Source organism: Struthio camelus, chromosome 1 (genome assembly GCF_040807025.1).
Source record: "Struthio camelus isolate bStrCam1 chromosome 1, bStrCam1.hap1, whole genome shotgun sequence".
Lineage (NCBI taxonomy): Eukaryota > Metazoa > Chordata > Aves > Struthioniformes > Struthionidae > Struthio > Struthio camelus.
The window spans coordinates 156,203,180-156,215,361 of NC_090942.1; the positions used below are offsets into that span (position 1 = coordinate 156,203,180).

The window sequence follows — 12,182 nt, forward strand, 5'->3', positions numbered from 1 at the left end:
CCTGTGTAGGGGTTATTTTCTGTGAATTAAACCTCACAAGTATATTACCATAGCCTTATTTTATTTTAAGGTATTCCTGCATCTGAATTCTTTAAATAGAAGTAATAAGGTATTTTGGGAATAGTTACAGGACTGACAGCCCAAGTGATTCCATGACCTTTTTTGCTCTGCAAAGCTTTGAGTCACTTTTGGAGCAGCTGGCCATTTTCAAAGTCTTCACAAGAGAAAACCAAGAGCTACAAGAGAAATTGACTTTTATCCCAAAGGAGGCTGCACTGTATTTTTATACTTAATATAGCTGGGAAAATGTGTGAAAAGTTGCTGACTTAGAAATTAAGCTCAAAAAATGGTTTTATTTTCTAAACCATCTTACTTATTCAATTTGAGTGAAATCTAGCAAATTGGCAGTGTAAGTTTGTATTCAGGCTCACCTAAGTGTATTGAGGCATTCTTTTCCTGAGAGACCAGTTTTCTCTTTGCTTAAGAGCAACAGAAATATTTCTGTAAAAACACTGTCTCACCTTCTTAGCATTTTTCTACAAGGGTAGTTTCTCTAGATTTCCTCAGTCTCTATTCCTGCCTCTTAATTCTTTCATAACTCTTATTACTGTTAATTTTTCCAATAAAGGTGATATATAGAAGATCAATAACAGGTGGCAGGAGTGTTTGTTATAGGTACGTAATATAAATTTGTTCTCCAGAGACTCATGGTTTAGCTCCCGTCATAAAATGTGTGAGCAGCAGAAGAGACAACAGGGAAGAATAAGGGAAAATGTAGTAAAAACAAAGCCAGAAAACTGTTGCTCATGACCAGAGTTCTCAGCTGATTATGCGCTCAGCCCTTGTTACGTGTGTTTTATGGTCACTGTAGCAGGACTGAGTCTTAAAGAGGTGATTGTAGAAGTGGCTTTACGTATTTGTGCAGGGAAATCTTTTTCCCGTTTATGAGGACTGGCTCAAGATGGGAAGAAAATGACAGATGTTGAAATCTCTGTACATGATAAAGAGGAGGTTCATTTCTAGGTGAAGGAAAGGTGAAGAATCAGGAGTCCAAGGGCCAGATACGGTGTGGGATTTCATCTTACACAGCTCATACCTCTTTTTCCTGTTTTTTGGATAAACACAAACGTCTTCTGCCAAATGTACTTGAAAGGCCTGTACTCCAGCCTTTGGCCAGAAAAAAAAATTCTTGCCAAGTCAGAATACTGAGAGTAAAAGTAACTGATGAGTGAAAATGCCTCGGCAAATGTGAAGCTTGCATTCAGGATAGTCCAGGAACCATTCTGTCTGCACAGAAGTACCCAAGGAAGAGGAGAGAGGTTGACTGTCACAGTAGGAAGCAATATCTTTCATAAACTTCTGCAAGATGAGCGTTCAGACCCTGATGTCAGAATTTTGCTAAATGCAAGACGGCCAAGGAGCTGGACTTTTGGTCAGAATTTCTGGGCGTCCACGCTGCTTAGTAGCACGCTCGTGCTCTGGTTTGGGCTGCTCCCACTAGGTCTCCTTCAGACAAATATGCTGTAGAGGAAGCCGATCTTAACAGCATCGGTACAATTTGGAGCCAGAGTTTGATCTCCTGTTAAGCAGGATAAACATCCTCCTAGAGGAGGAGGTTGCTGTAGGCAGTCAGAACAGACAAAGTCTCTGGTAAGAATTCTGAGGGTGTGAAAAAGAGAAAGGTCAAATCTGGAAGATCTTATGGCAGGGTAGCAACGGACTCTCATATGAGTCAAGACAGAACTCAGGGCGCTAATGCAGGTGTCATCTTTGACTGAGTAACTAGTAGGGAGGGTTTTAGGGCCCTTCAGTAAAAGGGGTAAGGGGGAGGTAGTTACGAAGGTCAATGACTCAATTTTGGCCATATTAACTTTAAATAGATGATTGGGCAGCTCTGGTATGCCAGAATAGGTCAATAACAATGTATTTTGCATTTGCTATGCATGCAGTAAAAGTGTTGCTGAGATTTTGCCAGCGAGACTGTTTACTCATGTTTCAAAATGTAATAGCATTACTGAGAGGAATCCAGTGTGTATTTGTGATTGTCTTTATGTTCTCCATATATTCAAGCTTAGTTTTTGCCCAAGTCACTTAATGTGATGGTAAGGAGTGGAAAACTGTCTAATTATAGATGCTGTGAATGCTAGCAACGTTTGACTTTTTTTCTTTAGTTGCCCGATGTTTTACAAATAGTTTTCTCGCAGCTTATACCATTTCATAATTTTTAAACCCTGCAGCTTTCTAATGTTTAAAACATAAGACCTCTAGTTATCCCTTTATGATACGCTGTGATGATGTGACATCTTTTTGATGATTGTGCTGCAGATCTTTGCTTAACTTTTAAAAAGCTAAATATAGATAAAGCTACAACAAAATACTTTAATCTTAGACCAGAGGCACCCTGCGTCCCTCAATTAGTGGAATATATAGAGATAAGATAAGGGACAATAGTGGAGTTTTTATGCACTGAAACTGAGTAAAATAGCTACTAGTCTGGATTCTCTGGTAGATGAAATATCTCAGCTATGCAGCTGTTAACTCATCTCTAAACTCCTTTTGGAATTGCTCACATTAGCAAACTTGCTTTGCTTTAAGTTGGAATGGTATCACTGGCAATGCATAACATTCAATTTTCATGTGATGTGTTTGGTATTTTTCAGGGAAAGGTTCACCTTGAGCTGAGACTGAGTGAAGTCATAACAGACACTGGTGTCGTCTGCCATAAGCTTGCAACACGGTAGGATTTGAAACATGACTGTGGAGTTATGAAGAAGCATATTAATTACAGATAGTGTGCAATGCTTCATTTAAAAATAGTTGGAGGAATCAAAACATTGATTGGAAATTGTATGTCCCTATGCTCTGAACTTAATTACCAATTGCTCTTAATAAGTGACATCCTTACGAGTTTATAGGATGTGAGATGTTTTTCATTTTTCTCTTCCCCTTCTCCGCATGATCTAGGTAATTTTCTTCCTAACACTTTAAATGTTAATAAATCACTTATCCAATTTAGTCATGGTATAAATATTAAAAACACATCAAAGCATAATATTTGTGTCCTCCTGCTTTGCATTAAGGACCTTACAAGCTTAGCAAATTTATAGCATAACTTGCATGGTGACAGGGTGTTACAGGGCTGGCTTAACAAGCAGAACTCTACCATCAGTTATTGAAGTAGTCTCAGAATCAGCCATCTCATCTCTCTTCAAACTAATTGAAGCCTAGAAGGCCTGTGACTCAGATGGAGTCAAGATTTCCCTTTCTGCTATGGAGGAGTTCGGGAAGCCATCGCTCTCTGACAACAGCAAAGCCTGTTAGGTGGCTGCTTCAGGAGCAGTGGCTGAGCTGGTAGGTTTCTGTCAGGTACCTGCCTTGTATTCTGTTTGGCAGAAGAGCTGTCAAAATTGGAGCGTTAACCTATTAACGAAGCCTTGGCAAAGGTAATAACAGAATGATGTCAAGCGTGGGCCTAACAAGAGGACTGGTCAGAACTTTCCTAGCAGAGCATTTTTGTTGAAACAATTGCCCAATAGCTTAATGCATATGATGCTATCAGAGTAATCTTTGTGGCTGGGACTTGTTAACAAATGCAGGTGAGCCATATTAGTTGATCTACACCCTTCCAGGCACACTGTTAATATAAGGATGTGCTGGAGTATGCAGTCTTGCATGTCAGTGCATACATCTAGCCCTGCCAAAGCTCTGTGAAGTGGTATCCTTGAAGTCTTTCTGCAGGTCACTGGTGTTTTTTGTTTTTTGTTTTTTTTGTTTTAAGTGATGAGATATATCGAATAGCACAAATAGTCTGGTGAAAGTTGCTGTGTAGACTCTGATCTCCAGTGAACTTGCTAATCAGGGCACAATGCCACTTTGAACATAGCTGTACCTCTTTCAGGACCGAAGTTGCTATGTCAGTATAGCTGTGCACCACTTGGAGGGACCAGTCTTCATGTAATTAATACCTGAGGAATCTTTTTATGTCAGTTTCCATTGTGCAATTTGAATATGCCCAAGTGATGAAGATCGCAAAAAGTCTGAGAAACCAGAGTTAAAACCTGCATCTCCCAAGTCCTTAGGCTAGTATCTTAATGTTGATGTGTTATTTGTATTGGCATAGGTCCTAAGGCTTTACAGGAGAGGCGGGGGAACAGAGGATGGGAAAAGACATTTTATTGTCCTTGCACCTCACTATATCTCTGCAATGCAAGGGGGTGTAGGTGTGTGGGGTGCACAGGACAGTGGGCTTATCTAGGCTTGGACTCTGCCTCCAAGCGGCCCCAGAGAATGCAGTGCCTGGAGAGGGACAAGGAGCAGAATTGTCCTGAGGGCCAAAATATATTACTTTGGCCTTTCTGGAAGTGTGCAGTCTGCTCCCATGTGATGTGATGCAGCCACAGAGGCCTCTTTCTAGATCCCTTGTGAACCCTAGTTTTGGGCTGTCATGTCTGGTACTCTGCAAATACAAATTAACTGGAACATCCTTTCACTCTCACCATGATCTATGTTTTGGATAGGTAGGTGACATATCGATGGAGCATCAAAAGTGCTTGACTCCCTTTGCTTTGTTCTGTAGGATTATGCCATGCCCGAGCCAGCTTTCTTTTAAAGGTTTTGTCATCAGTGAAATAAGACCTAACATCACAGTACTAGGGTGTCTTTTTCAGCTAAATTTCTGAAATGCTAGAGATGGTTGTATTGTTAAAGTTGTCACTGCCTTACTGCTTTTCATGAAGCAAGAAGCTGCATGTGTAATACATTGTTATGTCTGAAAAGGTGCTTCTTAATGTGCAGCATTTTCTTTCTACCTCTCTAGTCATTTGACCAGACAGGTCAATTTCTATTCAAATTCTTGCTTACTTGACCTTGATTTGAAGACTTCCTTTCACTTTCTACAGTACAGAAGAATACGTAGATTGACTTGTGAAGCATTCCATAGCCTTGATTTGCAAGGTATTGTTCAATAAATACAATGCTTTGGCTGAAACACCTAGAAAAATCCTCAGTTTTTAAGCACTGTATCATAATGTTGTGAGCTTATCTCAATTTAAATCTAGCTCTTGACTCTAAGAAGCAAAATTTGAAAATCGGACCCCAAGCAAGCTGAAGTGCTTGTGCTGAAGTCGTCTTTCCCACTGTCTTCCTCTCTTCTGTAGCTGACCTGAGCACTCCATTTGGCTCTAGCTAGTCTCCAAAGCAATTTGCGTGAGTGGTAAGTGCGAGGAGAGCTTAGCTGTAGATTAGGAAATAAACATTTCTAGAGTTATGTAGATCCATTGGTACGGTGTTTAGTGGCAGTCTATCTTCTGAGTGGGAAAAACAATGGGAAGAGAGAAAGGGGAATTTTTATATCAGAAAAATACCACTTCAGAAAGTAGTGTGGCGTTTTCTTCACGCAGTACCTTTTATATTTTTGCTTTAGGAAGGTATGCAAAGCCTTTCCTGCAGGCTATGGCTCTGTGACACTTCCTCACATTGTCTGAAGTCTCTTTCAGGTTTGTTTGTAGATAGCTTGGGTCTAGTGCTTAGACATGTAAGGAGAGAGCACAGTAATTACATAATGCTTGATTAAATGTCTATGTGGCTGGTCACAGAGGGAATATTTGTCAGTGGGAAGACTGGAGAAGGTCAGGAAGGTAGACCGTTTTGTAATAGGTAGTTCATGAATAAAAGATAGAGACTGGGGTGAATTAGAGGAGCGCGGGTACCAAATGAAGTATGTGAAGATACCTGATTTTGATGTGGACAGCTCATGAGAGCTCTTACAGTGAGCAAGGAAGACAAAGCTGTAAGACTGAGCAAGAACCTAAAATCACTTCATCTTGCAGTCTTCAGAGCAGAACGTTTATAATGCTTGTCTTGTGGATTTCTGTGACTTTTTTTTTTCTTTAATAGGGCTCTTGGGTGCAGGAAGATAAGTACTACTCTGTGAATTGCCACGCAAATATAGCTGATTGAACAATTCAAGTTGTTGAGGAGAAAAAAACTGCTTCCAGTGGGCAACAATTTAAAAATACCTTAGAGATGCTTTTCTAAGCAGCAGGATAATGCTAGCTTTCAAAGACACATATGCAGGCTCCCTGAGAACTAGGCCTAGCTAGGAAACTTTTACAGAAAGTGATCCAGAAAATCAGTTTTCTTATCAGCTCCCCAGCAGATCATATCTTCACTACTATGCCCTCCAAGCCTGCGTGCATTGCTACCACCTCCGCATCTCAGAAACCCTTGAAAGCAGCCAGGGCCTTACTCAACCAGTCTGCAGCCCCATGGAGCACAAAGCAAATGTTCATCTGAATGGAAGAGGGCATTGAAATTGCTATGTGCTGAGCTCTTGAGTACTGAGTAGTAGATTATTTTAAAATGCAAAAGGCGTGCGAGTTTCCATAGCCGCTGCAAAGGAAGCAAAAAAATCGGTTAAAAACTGTTTCCTAATAGCTTCCCGTTGGAAGCATTCAATACTTTCATTTAGCCTTAAACCACTAAGCTGTTGTGCTTCATCAGAGCCCTTCAAAGGCTGTAGTCTTTGCCAGCTGCTACAGCACAATTTCGCTGGCTGAATCTCTGCAGCAGAGATTATGAAGAGAAGCATTAGTGGATTTAAAAGTTGCACTGACAGTAGAGATGCAGGCACTATGCTCAGATCTTCTGTGTCCTTGGGTGGCTTCCGCTATCACCCTGTGTGAGAACCAGAACTCGTCTTTGTGGGCTCCTTTTGGGAGCCCTTTGCTGCTTGTGGCTTCCCTCTGTGGAACTGCTGGGAAACACGATGGACCTAGTGACTGGGTTGCTCTGAGTTGTCAATGGGTCTCCCCAAGTGTCTCATGTTCCTAGCACAGGACTCAGGCTTCTGATGTGTCATATGTTTATGTCATACATAAACAAAGCAAATCTGTAGTCTGCTGAGCACAGACCTTTGCCCAAGTGCTGATCAGATAGGAGAAAAAGTGTATGTACTTTGTGGCCTGGTACCTTCATGTAGCTGTGCATTTATGCTAGCTACTCGTGTGCCATGCAGTGTGTCTTCTTGAGCGCACAGTGTGCTTAGAAAAAATAAGTCTATTCGGTAGGTTCTGTTCCCCCCTGTCCCGTCTTTTCCTCACAACAGATCTTGAGCTGTTTTCCCCTGTACAGCCACAGCCTTCCTGCCCCCCTGCAGTCAGCTGCAGCTTCTGGTGGCTACCAACATCTGGTCTCACCTTTTGTTGGCTGTTGAATGAAGGCCATCTCTTATTTGTCACGTGGTTGGACGCTTGCCAGAAATCTATCTGTAGTTTTATGAACGTTTTAAAGTGATAAGGCCACAGAAAGAAGTAGTCTGGACCTTCCCGTGCATCGCGCTGCTTGTGCCTGTACCTGTTCCACCCTCACCTTTGTGCTGACACAAGTTTCTTGGCAGCTGCATGAGCAACAGTGTGTGTGTATATATATTTTTATATATTTATCTATATAATTTTTTAGGCTGGATCAGTCCCTGATCCTATACACCCTGGAAGCCACGTAAACTTTTTTTGAGCGGAGAAGGGGGAAAATAAGTGGCAGAGATGAGGGAAGGATGCTCCTTCTGCAGCCATGCCAGCTTAAAGTGTTTGAACAAAGGCACGAGCAGTGTGTGTGCACCCCTATTCCGTGAATACATCTTGAAAAACAATGACACATGCCTCTCTCCACATTTTTTTTCTGAATCACCACGTTCCCTGTACAGATATCCTTCCTGCTTCATGACAGAAGTGCTTAAAAAGGAACCACTGAGGTTTTGTAAACCTTTCCCCCCTCCTTTCAGCAGACTCCATGCAGCACATTTGGGTTCACTACAGAAGGGTGGCTCCCCAGAGGCTTTAAGGCCCCTGGGCAGTCCACGCAACTTTCATCTTGCAGGGCAGCATAGGCCAGGATCAGAAGATATGGGTGTTCACCTTTCTTTAATAAAGAGGAGAGCTCCTGGAGATTGCTTTGTAGAAATCCACGTGCTTCACTTTAGCTAAGCTACTAGAGGCAACGTTTAAAAGCAGTGTTCTTTATTTAGCAAGATGACATCTGACTTCCAGAATGCCTAAAGGAGTCGGCCACTGAACTCCCATTGAAAGTCAGCGTGAGCTGGGAGTCTAGCTCCCTGATCTTCCTTTGAGAATTCCAGCATGTGTATGTCATTAGTCACATTTAAATGTCTGTATTTATTCAATGTCCCCAGCTGCTCCTTCAAGTGTTGTCTTATGTCTTGTCTCTTAGATTTAAAAAAAGCTTGAAAACATCTGTTTTTGAGAGCTTCCCCCTCCCCCCGCCCCGGTAAATCTATACAGCTGAATTATAACTTATGTGGCTTAGCAGCCACTGCTGCCTTTCACATGTAGCAACAGTTTTCCAGCAAGTGATTCATGGATCTGCAAATAGATTAGCAATGCTGACGTTTTATTTGCTAAATGAAGCATTTGTAACCCTGGTGTGGAAGACATGCTGTTGCTCTGCATAAATTTATGAATTAATCTTAAATGCTGTGTGACTCTCTTGAGTGCTCCAAGAGATGTATCGTGGCTAGATGGAACAAAGTTAAATGTTCTTATTTGCAAGAGCAAGCAGGAAAGGAAACAATAAGTAGATATGACATCTCTAAGATAAACACTTCAGGGGTCATTAAGAGAACAGTGACTGAGCTGTGGGTGTTTTAAGAGCTTTAAAAGTCCTTCTGAAGAGGAAGGGGGAGGTAAGGAGGAAGGACTCATTTGTCAAGTGTGGTTAGAGCAGAAGGTCTCTGCTTAGGGCTGGGGGTGGTAGACTCAGTGATGGTTCCTCAACTATGCCTGCCCTATGAACGGAGCATTTAGTGGGCAGCAACTTTGCTCTCTGACTGCTCACAATATAGCTTTTAATTTCTTGGTGAGCTTTGGAAAGTGGCGTGGGCAGCACATTGCTTACAGGTTGGCAACCATCGCTCTACATCAGTCTGCCTATGTAACTGTGTTTAAAGTTCTTATGCAGCATTTCTAAGGTTAAGTGTAGTTGATACTCCATTCTGAAAAGTTTAGATGGTCAGCCTCTACGTTTTGCTAGATGCAGTTCTTGAGGGGCAGAACCACAGGTAACAAGTCTAGTCAGAAGGACTGAGGTAGCTGCAGCTCCTGATTGTGGATCAGAAGTGAATCCTAATCTAAGAGTAGCAAAATACATGATCCCATCTTGGGTGGTGAAGGTTTGTTGTGGTCACCTGTAATTGCATTTGGAGACACGGTAAAAAGGAAAGGAGTACAGCTAGCCCTTCAACTATGGAATATATTTAAATAATTTTATGTAAAATTAAAACATGCAGGCATCATCTTCAAGTCATCTGAAAATTTTCTTTTCAAACTAGCTTGCTTCCTGCTTTTCTTGTTTATGTTGGAGCTAGTTTACTTTCCGGTAGATAACTATCTTCATCAGATTCCAGGAATAAGTAAAGAAACTGTTCAAAGGGTTCGATTAAAGAGATAACTTTGAAATGTGTGACTTCACTGTATCTGTGACACTGAAGAACAAAATGTTACTGCTTTCTGTCACGGCTCTATCTTTGACATTGATGAGAGTGGAAAGCAGGAGCGCAGAAAGGATAGCTAGCAAAGGTTGAGATAATACTTTCTGTGCTGATTTGTGGTTTTTGAGTGTCATGTTAATGCAGAAAACACTAGAATCCATTAACTTGATGCAATGTCTTTAATCTCTCACAGTATTCCATTTTTCTGTAATAGGTAATAATGTTGCTTGGACATGAATCCCAGTTTTAAAACACAGCGGACTCTAGTTACTTGGAGATAAACTCAATGGTGTAAAGCAGGGGTTAGTCTTCTCTTGAGGGTGGTATGCCATGCAATATTTTTCTTCTCCAAATTAGAGGTGGTGTTCCGCAAGAAAGTCAGCGGGAGTCAAGAGGTGCTGTTTCATAGATGCAATATGCAGATGACAGTATTTTGTTACTATGCGAGGCAGCAGCAGCTCTCAGGTTCTTTATTGTATGTTACCCCAGTGTGAGGCTGCAGCTCCAGTTGAGCCTGGAACTAGCCTGAGGTCAAAACTGGAAGCTGGTGTCTCCCTTGGGGTGCCACATCTCTCACTGCTGTTTGCTTCCACTCAAAATCTGTCCTTGAGTCTCCTGTGCCTGTGTTTGCTGCTTTGAGGTTTAGAGAACACAGGTTTCTTGTGCTGTGTCAGATAAGCTTCTACTGAGTTACCTGGATATACAGTGCACAGCAAACTTTGAACTCACTTCAGGGTCGAATGAAGTTTATTTTCCTACCTGAAATTTGAGCTGAATCAGTTTGGGGGGGGGGGGGGGAGGGGGAAGTGCTACTGACTACAAGCAGGCCAGTTTAATGTTGGCATCAATCAGTGCACCTCACAGCACTCTGGAAGATTTCAACTTTTGTTTGCAGCTGGTGAGCAATACTCCTGAGGACATAAAGTGGTTTTAAGGATTCATTTTCAATAAATGCAACCCATTAAAATGTGTCACAGTCTCATTTGTCTGGAGAGCATACCCTGCATCAAGCTATGCTTTCTCCTGCAGCACTGCATCTTGGTCATGCTTTTAATCTGGTATGTGTTTCGTAACAAACTGGGGGGAAAAACGCTCTGAGATTAGATCACAAAGCACCTGGTATTTTATTGCGCAGCGCTGCAGTACTGTGGGTTTTGGGAAGTAGGGAGGGGAAGGGAGAGGGGATGGATGCATACTTCTGTCTGAGGTTTTAATACAAAACATAGGTTTTCCTTTCTCCCAACCCTGGTAATGGTAAGGGTAATGAGCTGCTTATCGTCTGAGCAGTTCTCTCCCCTTTGCTTCTCCATCACCACCAAAATTTGTCCTGCCCATTCTATAGCCTAAATCAAGTTTAAACTGCTTGCTCCCTCCATCAAACTTCCCCATGTCTATAGATATCACTTCCTCCTGCTGCCAGATTTCCCATAAGTGAAATTTGTTTCACCCTTCTTCATTTTTATATGCAGTGTTTCTTCAGTGCTTTCTCCTCTGTTCATGAAATTCTTCCCATTTACTTAAGTCACAAGCAAATGTCTTATCTGTAATACTAATTAAGAGCAACTTCTTTGATCAGGGCTTTTAGCAGTAGTCTACCTCAAGCAGAGAATGTGAAGTGGTCGCTGTTTTGAGAGTGAACTGTCGCATGACTCTTTGGAGTACATATAAGACAGGTCTTGCAATGCAAGACTGGAATGTATCTATTCTAAGTCAGTCTATTTCAATGGTAAGTGCCACTGTTTAAATAACTTGAGGGTACTTCCTGTTTTGCACAGAATAAACATAGTCTGGGATGATAAATGAAGGCAAATTATTCAAGCATAAATCCTTTTAATGAATTATTTTTAACTTCTAAATGTACTTGAGGTCACTGTGGTAGGGTGGTTGGGGGGGGCAGTAGAGAGTATTCCTGTGATATCTGTGTTTGTAATAGATGCATGAATTTTGACAATTGTGAATTGTTAGCACTTTGATACTGACAGTACCACAAATTGTCTGCATATTTTTCTTCACTGATGTCCTTTAATCAGCTGGAGAAGTTCAATTGCTTTTGGGGTAGATTCCTAGGAAAAACTTGTGAGCTGTTTTGCAGTGTGACCTGTATCAAATGGCTCTTTGATGCACACAGTCGTTAGCACAGTATAAGGGTAAATTTTATTCTATTTCGTTCTGAATGACTTTGTTGGAAACAGCACTGCTTCTGTGGTAACATCCCAAAGAAATGTCAGTGAAGCTTCCGAAGGAGCAGTATAATGGGACGTAATGCAACTTACAAATCACGCTTCTATTTTATCTGCTGCTGCAGGAGCAGTGTTCTTTCCAGGGTGATAGGTAGGTAGCAGAGCAGGGAACTGGGGGCATCAAGGTATGATGATTTGCTTTGAAGAAAGCAGAAGTCACCCCAGCCTTCAAAAAGGGCGAGGAGGAGGACCCAGGGAGCTACAGGCCAGTCAGCCTCACCTCCATCCCTGGAAAGGTGATGGAACAGCTCATCCTGGATGTCATCTCTAAGCATGTGAAGGCTGGAAGGTGACCAGGAGTAGTCAGCATGGATTCACAAAGGGGAAATCATGCTTAACCAACCTGATAGCCTTCTATGATGGAATGACTGGCTGGGTAGATGAGGGCAGAGCAGCGGATGTTGTCTCCCTGGACTTCAGCAAGGCTTTGGACACCGTCT

The 12,182-nt window shown here is 41.9% G+C and overlaps 1 protein-coding gene across 3 annotated transcripts in view; it reads left to right on the forward strand.

Moving 5' to 3' along the window:
* Window positions 1–12,182, forward strand: part of RASA3 (RAS p21 protein activator 3) — a 187,326-nt gene that overhangs the window by 125,890 nt on the left and 49,254 nt on the right. For all 3 annotated transcript variants that reach the window (XM_068926036.1, XM_068926047.1, XM_068926026.1), the window contains one exon: window positions 2,661–2,737. In XM_068926036.1, the coding sequence (XP_068782137.1) occupies window positions 2,661–2,737 (77 nt within the window). The remainder of the gene's footprint in view (window positions 1–2,660; window positions 2,738–12,182) is intronic.